Source organism: Rhea pennata, chromosome 1 (genome assembly GCF_028389875.1).
Source record: "Rhea pennata isolate bPtePen1 chromosome 1, bPtePen1.pri, whole genome shotgun sequence".
NCBI classification, from domain to species: Eukaryota; Metazoa; Chordata; class Aves; order Rheiformes; family Rheidae; genus Rhea; species Rhea pennata.
This window is the reverse complement of record NC_084663.1, coordinates 4,847,937-4,862,773: the sequence shown is the minus strand read 5'-3', so window position 1 is coordinate 4,862,773 and position 14,837 is coordinate 4,847,937. Positions and strand designations below refer to the sequence as shown.

General features: G+C 44.3%; 1 protein-coding gene across 1 annotated transcript in view; it reads left to right on the top strand.

The window, feature by feature from the left end:
* The window catches only part of SFMBT2 (Scm like with four mbt domains 2), a 112,635-nt gene extending 99,327 nt beyond the window's left edge, over nt 1-13,308 (top strand). The window contains exons 17-21 of the mRNA XM_062580475.1: nt 5,225-5,400; nt 6,980-7,152; nt 9,023-9,271; nt 9,435-9,563; nt 12,922-13,308. Of these exons, the coding sequence (XP_062436459.1) occupies nt 5,225-5,400; nt 6,980-7,152; nt 9,023-9,271; nt 9,435-9,563; nt 12,922-13,062 (868 nt within the window). The 3' untranslated portion in view covers nt 13,063-13,308. The remainder of the gene's footprint in view (nt 1-5,224; nt 5,401-6,979; nt 7,153-9,022; nt 9,272-9,434; nt 9,564-12,921) is intronic.
* The last annotated feature ends 1,529 nt before the right edge of the window (nt 13,309-14,837 follow it).

Here is a 14,837-nt window from a genome sequence, read left to right as displayed (position 1 = left end):
TTTGCGCTGTGTGACGGCAGTCGCTTCCCATCAGCACTGCTGACTCTCCGTGAAAACAGTCGAACTTGATTTGTTGGTGATGATGAGCTATAAATGTCAGGCCTGATCCCCTGAATTCCCAAGAGCTGTGGGTATTCAGCCTTTATAGTTTTGGTGCTTTAATTTCGGTGTCTAAGTCTAGATTTGCTGTCCTGATCTTGTACACAAAGGCTCGAGGACCTTTACTCTTTCCAAGGGCTTTTATTGCTACAACTGCACGCCAGGCTGTTGGGGGCTCACTCATTTCTGCAGGACTTAGTACATAGATAGGATCAGTGTGTGCAGAATGCATGTCTTGTGTGAAATCCAGTTAATCAACATTTTTTTTAAAAAGGATATTTCTGGACTTCTCATTATCTGAAATTCTGAGACCTGCCCAAATCTAGTAGCTGAATTCCAGGAATATTAGCCCGTAATCACAGAAACCATTGCTTATTTATGAGGCTATATTTCAAAGAGAGTCTTTTTACTGTGGATGCTTTACAAGATTTCCTTTCATCTGAGATGAATGATGCTGAGGTACTTTATGCCTTCTTTGCCTCAGTCTTTGCTGGCAAGGTTTGCTCTCGGGCCTCCCAAGTCCCTGTCACTGAGGGAGTAAAGCATTACTCACAGTAGATGAGAAGGGATTTGGAGACTACGTAAGCAAGCTGGGCATACACAAGTCTGTGCGACCAGATGAAATGCACCCATGGCTGCCTGGGGGAACTGGCCAGTGTCATTGCAGGGCCACAGTCTGTCATCTTTGAAAGGTCATGATGATCAAGGAGGTTCCTTGAAGTCTGAAAGAAGGCAAACATCACACTCATCTTCAAGAAGGGCAAGAAGAAAGATCCAGGTACTTACAGGCTGGTCAGCCTAAACTCAGTCCCTGGGGAGGCTGCAAGGTGAATCCTCCTAGAAGCCGTTTCCAAGTACATGCAGGACCAGAAGGTGACTGGGAAGAGCCAGCATAGATTTACCAAGGGCAGGATGTGCCTGTTGTGATGAGATGACTGATTTGGTAGATGAGGGAAAAGCACTGGAAGTTGTTTGTGTTTTTAGGAAGGCTTTCAACACAGTTTCCCATACATACTATCTTTATAGCCAAACTGTGGCAATATGGATTGAATGGATGCCTGATAAATTGAGTGGAAAAGTGTCTGGACAGCTGTGCTCAAAGGATTGTAATCAGTGATATGAAATCCAAGTGGCAGCTAGTTATTAGCAGCACTCCTCAAAGTCAATACAGAGATACAGGTCGTATCATTTAGTTCGCCTTCAGTGTCAGCTTGGCCTTTTGCACCAAGTGGTGGAGATAGAAGTTGTCAGGTACAAGGGAATGACATTTTTTTTTCCATAATCACAAGGAGACTTAGCCAGACACATTCTTACAACTAGAACAATGTCAGGGCCCTCACTGAATTCTATTTTCAAGAGTTCAAAGTATCACTGGATGATTAAATAGGTTTGGAGGAAGGTCACCGCCACATTTTTGATGATTTTACCTAGAATATGCATATTTGTAAAATCTTTGGCATTCTGGATACATTGAGTTGCTCCAAAGATACGTGTGTTTTGATGAAAACTCTAGAGGTTACTATCATTGGCGTCCCAGTGGCCCACACAGGCAGGTTCTAAAAGAAGCAGATGTTAAATAACCTCTGCTACTGCACTTGTAAGATACTTTTGGTAGATGTAATGCAGGGAGAATTTGCTTGTGTGCTGAAAGGTTGTCAGAATTGTGGGCTGTATCTCTATGATGAGACTTTTGATAATGTAGCTATTTGCAATGCTCTTGCTGTTTGAAGTGTCTTCTGCACCAGGCTTTTTTTTGTTCTCCTGAACTTCTAACCTATTTTATGGCCAAAGGAAGTATAATATTTCCAACAAAGTGCAATTATCTGAATATTGTTGCTCATGGATCAGCAAAGATCCTGAGTGTATTTTTCCTGGGAATATTTTCAGCCATGAGGGTTTATCCACCTTTTGGTGTCTTGGTGTAGAGAGAACAGGGACAGAAGAGGAATATTCTTTGTATTTAGGTGTAAAGTCCTTTAAAGGAACAATGATTTCCAAAAAAGCTTAAAATGGCATGCTTGACACAACTATTTTTGAGGTCTTTAGCACTGTCACACTACGCATACAAGTTACTTGGTGCTTAAAAGTGGTTGGGCAGATGTATGAAAATAACGATCAGTAGCACGTAGTTTTTTGAATGATGCTAATGGAAAAGAGTTTTCTGGTTATATCCTGAGGAGCTCTTTCCACAGGGCTAGACAATCCACAGGGCTAATCCTAGACAAGCTCGGATTACATTTGGTGGTTTTTGTGTTAGAAGGCTTTAGAATGCAAGAAATATGGAAAATATTAGTAGATCCTGGCTTATCATTGCAAGAGGTGCTGCCAAGACTAAAATCATGTAAAATTTTGCTTGTGGCCAGTACTAACATCTTGGGTTATTGAGAGTGATTCCTGCAGTCATGCTGATCTCCATTTTGCCATCCTTTCTATTAGTTATTATGTGCAATATGTGTATTGCTTTCAAAGCAGGGTGTGAAATCAGGTTTTCATTTTATCAACTTCATTGTTTTTCTTTTGCCAGGCACTTTAGTACAGTGAGACCTTTTTGGATAGCCAAACACAAAAGGAAGTAGGAAGTTAGAAAAAGTGAGCAATTCTTGAATAGCACCCGGGTATTATCATGTAGCTTAGCTTGTAAGAAAGAAGATCAAGAGGCAATTTGATTGCATTGCTTTTGCAGGGAAGCAAAACCAGATGCCACCTTTTCATCCTAGTGATGAAAGTCAGAACAAAGACAAAAAGTTAAATCGAGATACATCCAGATTTAAAGTGAAGCATAGGCTTATAGGTACAGGTGACTCTGCTGCCTGGTAAAGTAATGAATTCTTCCAGTGTGGAGAGCTTTAGAGGGAAGCTGGTGTTTTCTGGAAGTAAAGTAAAGAAAACTTTTATCCAACTAAAGTTGCTGGGGTTCAGGTGAAGTTACCAGAATGAAGTTCTACAGCCTGTTGCAGGAGTCTGACTTGATGACCTAATGAGCTAGGTGGTTGTTAAACTTAACTGCTCCTGGAGAAGTAATAAGGACAGGAGTCTTTTCAAACAAGTTGAAAAGAAGTATAAGGCCTTTATAAGTATACATATTTAAATGCTTGTGGAAATCATTCTTTTCATATTAGGTTTTGCCAAAGTCCCTTTAGCCAACCTTCATTGGAAAGCTGGGATAATGGTACTCTCTTCTATCTTGGAAGTAGCACTCTTTCCATTACGCATCATCTGTCCAGGTCTGATGGGGTGCATGCAGAGTTGGCTCGTCAGTTCATTAATTAATGAATCCAGGATTGACTCCATGACCTGGGATCTTGTTTGGGCATCAGATGGGGTGTCAGAGCCTGGTGCCATGTAGAGATATTCATTTAGGTTCTGGAAGACTTTCATGTTGAGGCCGTAGTTCGGATCAAGCCTTTTGCAGTGTGAGGACGGTCAGACTGGGCTGTTCCCAGACCCGGGATCCATCTGAGAATTGCCCTATAAAACCATGCACCACAGGGGGAAACCACTCTTCTGGTTCCCTAGGGTTTCCAGAATTAATTTTAGGAAATTAGAAGGGGTATCTCAGTTGCCTTGCTCAGAGAAACCTTCAGAGAGAGGGAGGGGAGTCCAGGAAGGATGCTGTGTGTGTTAACTCCTTGGCCATGGCTCTTTTGTTTTAGCTTCTTCTCCTCTTCTTCTTCCATATTGGACTGTCAGCAGCTGCTCCCCTAGTAGCGAGCAGTGGATTTTATTGCACTCACAAATACTTCCTCCCATTTTTCCTGATGACTGCAACTTGTCTTTAAAGGCTTCCAAGACAGTAATCTCTCTTTTTCACTCTCTCCCCTCCTACCCCCCATTTTCTTTTGTGTGTTACTTTTCTGTCCTCTAAGCACATTTATAATGCCTTAACACCAGGCTCTTACGTGATTGTCTCTTGTGTTGCATTCCTTGGGATGCATAAGAGATGTTTTAAAAACCTTATCTCGCTGTTTACAATAGCGTGGTGCTGCTGTTTAATAAATTATGGGGATAATTGGTTTTTCAGAGTTCACATCTCCAATGTATTACAGCAGGGATGTAACTGTATCTTTCTTAGCCATTTATCGCTCAGAAACACTTCATATAAAACACTGAAATAAATGTTTTAGCAGCACATTGATAACAAATTCAAGACAAACCTTGCACTGCAGCTTTTTGCTCTAAGTATTCCCTTTAGGAGTCACCATTTTTTAGGGCCTGTTCCTGCAGCCCGGTTAAACCACTCGAGACTCCGGATTAATTTCTGGGGCTTTGTACTGCACAGATCTCGTAGTGGTAAAGTCACCTGATCCCCATATCGCATACAGTCCAGTTTCACCCAGACACTTCTAATATACGGTGCGTGTAGCCCAAGGGCCACAGTTGGGGTAAAGCATTTCACGTATCGGGATGGTACACTGTGAATCCATCACTGGCAGAGGACAGAAGGCCAAGATCCTTATAGCTACTGTGGACAGGTCTGGAGGCAGCTCGCTAGGTAAAACTGAGAGCTGAATTTCCCTTTATTTCTTCCCCCCTATGAAAAAGTACCTAAATTACTGAAGTCAGTTTGTGCTCAGTTCGTTCTACATGTAGGACATGATAAGAGCTGCCTCAAGAAAAATAACAGTAGAGGAGATCAAAAGTGTAAGTGGAGGCATACAGAACCAGTCTCCAGTACAACTAAAGCGTGAGGTGACCACAAGGAGGATATACTTCACAGTAGGCCAACTTATGAGGAGAGGCTGCATCCCTCTCCCAAACACTATCAGACTATCCAGAAGATCCATCAGTCTGTGGTATCCTGTGCAGTGTCCCCACCAACTGTACTCTGAATTTAGTCCACCTCTTGCCATCTCTCCAATTATACCCAGTGTGCATGTGCATTACTCCCCAGACAACATCCACACCTGAGCTTCCAGCATCATGTCATCCTTTCATTCCTTGTTCAAGTCTGTCTGAAATGAAGTTACTAAAACGAGTAGGTATATTCTTCTTCCTTTCTCAAGAAAGACGTTTTTCCAGAAGTCGCTGGGGAAGGGGCTTACCTAACAGAGGCCAGAGTCTGGGCTGTAGTATTGAAGGACATTACTTGAGTGGTGACATGAGATCTTGCTATACTCTTTTCTAGGTACAGAGGGAAGACGTACAGGGCAACGGTTAAGATTGTGCGAACGTCAGACCAGGTAGCAGATTTCTGCAGAAGAGTCTGTGCAAAGTTGGAGTGCTGCCCCAACCTGTTTAGTCCTGTCTTGGTGGCTGAAGTCTGCCCGGAGAACTGTTCCATTCATACTAAAACCAAGTACAGTGAGTATGGGCTGTAATATTTCTGGTTGCTAGTCAGGAATCAGAGCAGTGGGAGACTGCACATGAACTGGATATGAAGCATATGAATTGTGTAATACATTAATACTGGGTGTGATTGACCTCACCTAATTAGAGCAGTCCAAAAGACAGATATTTAATCCTGACTGAGTCACCATTGGCTCCATTAGGAGTCATTGCATCTTCAGAAAATAGCCCATCTCACTCCCTCCTAATAAATGTGTGTGAAGGTTATTCCTCTTCAGAGGTGTTGACTTCTGCTTGCATATAAAGGTAAAATACAGGATATATAAAAGGAATCTGCAGCAGCCAGTGAGATTTAAACCACTACATCTCAAACATCTTCATTAAGTGAGGTGAATCCTCTCTTCCTCCTTAGTGAAGAGTTTGGATCGTATGCAGCGGCACATGCCAGTGTCACAGTGATAAGGCTGGAAGGAGTTTGATAGCATTGACCTGTACGCATCCAGGGAGTTTAATGTTTAATCATATCCTTAGCTATTGAGAATAGCTGAAGTTGAGCTTGTGTTCAACACTTTGTTGTCAATGTCAAATAAATTAGCTCTTGAACAGGTCACAAAAGTGGAAGTGGGTGCTGTTTATCTCTCACACAGCTTGCAAGAAACCATACTGATTGATTTAAGAGAAGTTGTTCCTGTTTGGTACGAGGGCAAAAGGACCAATGGACCCAGGAACAGATTCAGATCACCGAACGTGGGTTTCTGTAGGAGTCCACACCCAAGTTAGTCTCCTAGATTCCATCTGTGTTGAATGGAGAGCTAGAGGAGGATGGCTGGGAGAGCTTAGGCTGTAGGTGTCTCATCCCAAATACCTGTATTTGGTCAAATGAATCATGTACGAAACTCCATTGATTGTATTGATGAAAGGCTTGGTTCGGTTGCCTACACATGGATATCAAGGGCTGTTCTAGACATCCTGGCCTGCCCACACCTGGTGTGTCCTAAACCTCCTGCAGGGTCTGTCAGCCCCAGAGGATGCTGTAGAACATGTAAAGTGGCAGCTGAACCGAGCCCCTAACATAAGGCCAGAGGACTCTCATCTCTTGTGCACTGAATGTTATTTCAGCTTGGGCCAAGAAATACTTGAAAGTAATAAAAACTCAGCCCTTCATATGCTGAACAATACATAATTCAGAATAGCTTGCCCTCTCCACCTTGTAGTGCAACCATCAGCAACTGAAAATATACCTAAGACTTAACTCATGCTGAAGTGCAGCAGATCAGATCTGAAACATGTAGACCTTTCTTGCTCCAAGTTGCTACTTGGCTTAGTGGAAGCTTTGCCTAAGTACACACTGTAGGGTTAAATTCAGAACTCACTCATCACCAAATGTAAATAAGTAAGAGCTCTAACACTTCACACTAGTCCAAGATGATGTCCTGTATCTACACTAGACATTTTTTCTGAATTAAGGTATTTTCAGGTTCCTTGTAAAAGTGCAACTAGAGTGCAGCGTTTAATCGGTAGCAAAAAGCAAGCCGAAGTTCCCTTCTCTTGATGGTTAGAGCTTTTAATGGGTGTTTGGCTTTCATTTCTCCAGCTTATTATTATGGGAAGAGGAAAAAAATCATTAAGCCACCAATTGGGGAAAATAACAACATGAAGAGTGGGCATGTCAAGCCAGCCAGACGCAGGAAAAGGCGGAAATCCATCTTTGTGCAGAAGAAAAGGAGAACATCAGCAGTTGATTTGAATACGGCAGGCTCAGCAGAGGTACATGCTGATAAATCAGCAAAAGCCCCTTTGGGCTTTTTTTTTTTTTTTTTTTTTTTTTTTTGCCATCTACGTCTCGCTTTTGAGGCAGTTCTCAGCAAACTCCAATGCTTTACTCTCCCATTTTGAATCCATCAGCACCCTCTTTTTCTAAAATCATATTTTTTGTGTGGGGGGGGACACTTTGGGGACTTAGGCCACGCTCGTTCCTGAATTAGCAAGTACAGTTCATGCTTGTGAGCTCCACATGCGTTACACCCTGGATTTAGAGCCTGCCAATCACTTGATAGTAGTTAAGCATTTGTTGTACTAATCAGCTATGTGCTGTCTGATATTATGTCTTCGTTTTCTTCCTCAAATGTCTGTAGCCAGACAGATGAGCCTGTTCTCAGTGTTTGAGCAGCACCTAACCCCGTGGAGGAGGTCTGAGATCCATGTCTAAGATCTCCAAGTATTACAGTACTACAAATAATTACCCTTGAGTCAACAGGGTTTCCAAGGCTCTTCATTTTTCATTAACTATTTATAAAATTTTTGGTTTATAACACCAAACAACAGAAGTGCTAGAAGCTTTAGAAGCCAGTGAAGGGTTTGTGTCCCAAATTTGAGGTTTCAATCTCGCCAAGATTTTGTGTGAGATGATAGGATCCCAGCTTCAGCAATGATTCGTGTCCAGGTGCAAACTGGAGCAGACTTAGTTAAATCACTTAACTTTGTGGATCCTTCCCAGGTGGTTTTAATATGATTATAATGACCAAGTTCACCTGTGATTTCCTTTGCTTAGCTGAGTGCCAGTGATTGCTGCTCCATGCAATGTGGAATAGAGTAGGTTTGCCTAAATTCCCTCTACTTCAGCTGGAGGAGGAGTGACTTTTTAAGCCACTCTCACTTGGCTGCTTACATTGGCACAAATCAGACTTCATTTAGGTGTAGTTCAACTTCATTTCTTTAGGTTAAACCTTTTTCAAAGGATTTTAAACTGAAATAAAGCCATTTTAAAACAGACTTGACCATCAGCATTTTTAACTGATTTAACTAACTTGGATTAAAATTGTTCTTTCACTTAAGGCTGCTGCATGTGGCTTAGATACATGTTCGTGCTTTCATCAGAGCTCATCTATTGAAGCTGTTGGGGCAATTTACATTTATAAAGTTCAGCATACACGATTTCCATGGGCCAATGTATGTTTGTAAGCTCTGTGTGACGAAAATCACAAGAAGCTGATTATACTCTCTTTTTGAACTGGAAATTTGTGCTGTGCCTTCAAGCTGAAGGCTATTTTGATCTGAAAGCAGGGAATTTGGTGAAATCTTATGTCCTGGAATGTACAGAAACACCAGCTAAGCAATCCCTTCTATACACTAGTACATCTCGATATTTTTAAAAGACACCAAAATTTCCTTTCTTTCAATACCAGCGACACCCATGATCATTTGAAGCAAAGGGAAAGTTTAAAATCAAGCATATTTCTGCTTTATTTCACCTTGAACAACCAGAGTTTTGTTTTCTCCTTTCAGTGGTTCCCATTTCCCATTTTCATGCACATCAGCAGTGCCACGAGGTTTGAGATGCATGCCCAACAGAGGAACATTTCGTGCCGGACAAGTTATTGCCATTGACCTTTTGTTTAGAAACAAAAAAAAAAAAAAGGATTTATTAACTGTGTATTTTTACTTTTACATTTTGGTAACAAATCTAAATCGAGGGTAATCTGCTTAGCGCTATAGTAAAAATGAGATAATTCAGTTAAAATAAATGTTACCGTGGACTGACGTGGGCATGGATGTACAATTTGACCTCATACCTTTCGATTTGACGTTATATTAGTCTCCAAATCCAGATACCATTTCTCTGATGATCTTTGTGTAGGAAAGTGAAGACGACGAGCCAGACGCAATGGAGGATGAGACAGGGAGCGAGGAAACCAGCTCCGAGCTCCGTGATGACCAGACAGACACCTCCTCTGCCGAGGTCCCCTCCACCCGGCCGCGGCGTGCCGTCGCGTTACGGAGCAGCACCGAATCGGACCGACCTGCTCCCCCGGAGAGGGCTCGGAGGACCCGGAAATCCCAGCCTCTCTCATACAACGAAGGAGAGAAGTGTCCTCAAGTCAAGGAAGTGAGTGTGACAGCAGACTCTTTCACTCCTAATTAATAGCAGTATTTTCTCTAAACCAACCTCTGAGGTCAAGTGTTTCTTATCTGAGGAGGGCATCCCTGCTCTGCAGCTGAGTAGCCCTCAGCACCATGTAGTTTTGTTTACGAGACCTTTGGCTTTGTAGGAAATGAAGCAAGAAGAGGAAGAAAAGCTCATCCTGGACAGTAATCCGTTGGAGTGGACTGTGACCGATGTTGTGAGGTTTATTAAACTGACTGACTGCGCACCCCTTGCCAAGATATTTCAGGAGCAGGTAGATGTCTTCATGTAACACTTCTCTTCATATTTGTAGTGCTTATTCACATGTCAAAAAAAAAAAAAAAAAAAGACAGGACATACTACCTTGCTACCTAGGTCCAGGGCTTTGATAAAGAGACTATGGCCAGGTTCTTCAAATACATCAGCAGAAAGAGGAAAATAAGGGCCCGCTACTGAATGGGGCAGGGACCTGGTGACAAGGGATACAGAGAAGGCAGAATTACTGAATGCCTTCTGTGCTTCAGTCACCACTGCTAAGGGCAGCCCTCAGGAATCCTGGAGCCTGGACGTGAGGGAGAAAGTCTGGAGAAGGGCAGACTCCTTTGGTTGAGGAGGATGGGATTAGAGACCTTCTGGGCAGGCTAGACATCCACAAATCCATGGGCCCAGATGGGATGCACCCAAGGGTACCGAGGGAGCTGGTGGATGTTGTTGCCAGGCCGCTCTCCATCATCTTTGAAAGGTCCTGGAGAACTGGAGAGGTGCCTGCGGACTGGAAGAAAGCCAGAGTCACTCCAGTCTTCAACAAGGGCAAGAAGGAGGACCCAGGCAACTCTAGGTCGGTCAGCCTCACCTCCATCCCTGGAAAGGTGATGGAACAGCTCCTTCTGGATGTCATCTCCAAACACATGGAGGAAAAGAAGGTGATCAGGAGTAGTCGGCATGGATTCACCAAGGGGAAATCCTGCTTAACCTATCTGATAGCCTTCTAGAATGGCGTGACTGGCTGGGTAGATGAGGGCAGAGCGGTGGACGTTGTGCACCTTGACAGCAAGGCTTTTGACACTGTGTCCCATAACATCCTCCCAGATAAGCTCAGGAAGTGTGGGTTAGACGAGTGGACAGTGAGGTGGATTAAGAACTGGCTAAAAGGCAGAGCTCGGAGGGTCGTCATCAGTGGCATGGAGTCCAGTTGGAAGCCTGTGGCTAGTGGTGGACCCCAGGGTTCAGTACTGGGGCCTATCCTGTTCAACTTCTTCATCAAGGACCTGGATGAGGGGACAGAGTGCCTCCTCAGCCAGTTTGCTGATGCTACCAAGCTGGGAGGAGTGGCTGACACACCAGAGGGCTGTGCTGCACTTCAGAGAGACCTGGCCAGGCTGGAGAGTTGGGCAGAGAGGAACCTCCTGAGGTTCAACAAGGGCAAGTGCAGAGACCTGCACCTAGGCAGAAATAACCCTAGGCACAAGGTGGGGTCTGACTTTGTGGAGAGCAGCTCTGCAGAGAAGGACCTGGGAGTGCTGGTGGATGACAGGTTGACCATGAGGCAGTAGTGTGCCCTTGTGACCAGGAAGGCCAGTGGTCTCCTGGGGTGCATTAGGAAGAGTGTTGCCAGCAGGTGGAGGGAAGTGATCCTGCCCCTCTGCTCAGCCCTGGGAGGCCTCATCTCGAGCACTGCATCCAGTTCTGGGCTCCCCAGGACGAGAGAGACATGGAGCTACTGGGAAGAGTCCAGCGTAGGGCTACGAAGATGATGAGAGGGCTGCAGCACCTGCCCTATGAGGAACGGCTGTGAGAGCTGGGCCTCTTGAGGCTGGGGAAGAGAAGCCTGAGGGGGGATCTTATCAATGTGTGTAAGTACCTGAAGGGAGGGTGTCAATGGGACGGGGACAAACTCTTTTCAGTTGTCCCATGTGACAGGACAAGAGGGAATGGGCAGAAACTGAAGCACAGGAAGGTCCGCCTGAACATGAGGAGGAATTTCTTCCCTGTGAGAGTGATGGAGCACTGGCCCAGGCTGCCCGGAGAGGTTGTGGAGTGTCCTTCTCTGGAGATCTTCAAGGCCCGCCTGGATGCAACCCTATCTAACATGCTCTAGATGACCCTGCCTGAGCAGGAAGGTTGGACTAGATGATCTCCTGAGGTCCCTTCCAACCTTGCTGATTCTATGATTCTATGATTTCAGATACACTTGGGCCAATGTACAGCACAATATATTTTGTGAAATTTTGAGAAACCATGGAAACCCTTGGAAATTAGCATCAGAACTTTGACACATCCTTGGAGAGAGTGGAAATCTCTCTGAGTCCTTGTGAAAAGGAGGAAGTTTGGACCCTTCTTATCCATTCCAAGGCCCCACAAAACCATCCTGGTGTCAAGTAGGCGTCTTGGCTTGCCAACAGATAGTGGTTGTTTGGTACAGGTTAGCATGAATGTGTAAGGTTTATATAGAAGCAGCCATTCCTTGGCTAATGAGTAACGATCACTGCTGATTAATTTGAAAGCAAAGGGGCAGATCCAGGAAAGCCATGGTTAGAAAGATCTATCTCTTGGAGCAAAAGCGGTCAGTTAGGGAGCAGCCAACAGCACTCAGTGGAGCAATGTAGCAAGTTGCCTATTGAAGTATTTCTGATTCTTCTTTGTGAAGAAGCCCATTCTTAGGCACAGCTGGTTTCCTTTGGGAAAACTGAAGAAGAAATCTAGAGCAAGGCTGAAACACTCTTGTAGCGAGATGCTGTAATCGCCATGCTGCAGCGTGCTCCCGCCGTTTGTTAATCATCCTGGAGTACTGCCAGGGCTTGAAAGCCAAACCCGTCTTTGCTTTGCCAGAGAGTTTTATGGGAACTTTGAGTGAACGCAGGTGACTGGAGCTTTTCCTTGCTATTTTCATGGAAACTCCTGGTGTAATGGGCCATCAAGCTGCAATACAGAAAGAACCCAAGTGGTGGACAGTCCTGATCAGAGCAGTACCTAAGGTGTCCGAGGTTTCCATGTGTCCAAGGCTACCTAATCAGGGCTATCCTGGCAAGTTTTTGTGTTGCCTGTGAATTAAATTGTTTTTTCTGTACTTAGACTTCAATCCTCCTTAAGGCGATCCTCCCTAAGCAATTTGTCTGCTCTTCAGTCCATTAAAGAATAAAAAGGACTTGAGCTCTTAATTAAGAGGAGGATCAGGAAGCCAGCAGAAATCTGTCATAAAATGGCTTTTTTGTGAGGTGCTGGTTCAGGCCGTTTGGGAAATAAATAGGTCTGAGGGTCTGGACATGATCTCTACAGCCTTTCCTTGCCTCAGTTCCTCAGCCATAAGATGGAATTAATTAGATCTCTGTAGTGCCTATGGAGTTTGTTTAGAGGATGATCCAACATTTCAGATTCTGGGAGGCTTTTCCCAAATTGGGAAAGAGGAGACATGCTAAACAACTTCTGAAAAGGCATCAGGCATCCCAGAGAATAGAGTTGGGCAACATCAAAGTGGGATAGCTCATTGAGAAAAGGGCAAAAGACAAAATCTCGTAGGCAAAGCATCTAATTTTGGGGGCAGGCTTCCCTCCTCGCCTCTCCAGCCTTGGTTCTGCTTGTTCTCTTCCAGAGTCCATGAGCAAAGTCTATATCACAGTTTCTTTCTTCCCCAGGACATCGATGGCCAAGCTCTTCTGCTGCTGACACTCCCCACGGTGCAGGAATGCATGGAGCTGAAGCTTGGGCCGGCCATCAAGCTGTGTCACCAGATCGAGCGAGTAAAAGTTGCTTTCTATGCACAATATGCCAACTGACTGCACTTCACCGTTTCTGTCTGTTCCCTTTTTCATTCTCTCTTTTTTAACACTGCAACTTGTTCGAGGTTCTTTTCTTTTTCTCCTTTCTTTTCCAAAAACACATGGAATTGGAAGCACTGGGAAGTAACTTGTGAAAAAAAAATCAAGAAATTGAATTAATTTTTCTGTACTTGTAAAGCACACTGAAAGACGCTGGCATCTCTCCTTCGCGAACCTCGCTAACCCGTTACGCTGTGGTGTTAAGGCCAGTGTGGATCAGATGGCTTAAACAAAGCCAAGCAACTTCTGCCACCGGTGGCAGACGCATGCCTAAGGAGAACGGTCAGACATTTCCGGCTGATGATGGTTTGTCTAGGTCCATTTCTGGACGCGAAATATCCTTTCAGCAAACTGTGACGCACTTCTTTCATATTGAAATGTAAGTGACCACTTTTAACGTTACCCGGGGTTTACTGCAAATTTGATCTTAGTGATCAATGGGCTTTTCCCCCCCTTTTTTTTTTTCTTTTCTCCCCTCTTCTGAGAGACCAGAAGGAAAAAGTGCTATACCAGTCATATGCTATTTGTTATTCCTGAGTGATTTAGAAAGGAGGACCCAACCCAGGCTCTCTGTACAGTGTCAGACAAAGCTACAGCGAGCTGACAAGGGCGGAAAAAGACCTAACGCGCAGTAACGCTTCCCGAGCCCGCGTAGCTGCACACAATGCGCCGATTGTCCCGGCGGTCGGATCCGTACAGTGCTCCATTCTTGTAAAGAAACATGCATGAAATCTTTTATCCTCAAGCCCATCCAGTTAAATTCAAGTCTGACTTTGAGCACCACGGGGGGAACAAAAGCCAGGCTGCTCAGATTTAATGATGAGACTGTGGAGCGGATGCTGATTTCACTTCCACCTTCATGAATTTGGTGTTAAGCGGCCGTAAAAAGCTCGACGTTTTCCACCTTTCTACCCCACGAGATTTTACGGCAACTGAGGATCCAGCTCAATGCACCTGCTGGCTCTGGTGCATATAAAGCTCCTAGATTGTCCCAGTGCTTTGTGCCACCCTGGCCAGTTAAACTGGGGATTGTTTTAAACAGGCTCAATGTTTCCATCTACCTTATAGGGCATTATGACCCCTCTTCCTCTTCCTCCAAACACACATCAAGCCTCAATTTGCAGCAACTCAGCAAAGGTTGGTGGCAACACATTGATGTGGAGTTCCCTAGAGCAGCAACTAACCTGGGACCAAGCATGAATTTTACTTGACTTTAAGGTATAAGTGAATCTCTCCCACAAAAAGCAAACTGGATGGCTCATGCTGAAGTTTAGGCTGATTTCAAGGAAACCACTGGCTTCAGTGGACTTTTTTTTTCTCTTTTGAAGCTATAGACAGGCTCCTTTTTTTCTTCACTTTGAGGAACTCAGCTTGGGTTTTATATTTGTCCTGGAAATTTTTACACAGCTCTGTTACAATGCTGTGATGCCAAAGCCCACCCAGGGAAGACCTCCTCCAAAAGAAATGTCTCTTCTAGCCCTAAATCTTAATGGCTGCGATTAAGGCAAGATAACCACACCTTGAATAGTTGGCATCTGGTGACTGCAAACTTGGATCACACAATCCTGCTGACTCAGTGTGCTCAGTACTGACCGACACTAGGCTAGAGCTGATGCTTTCTCTTTTTATCAGTTTCCTCCTTAAATTCTTTAGATTAAAGGTGGAAAGCCTCAGAAATAAACAAAATCGTGGACTACATCTGAATCTGCCTTAGAGCATATGTTAGGCAAGAA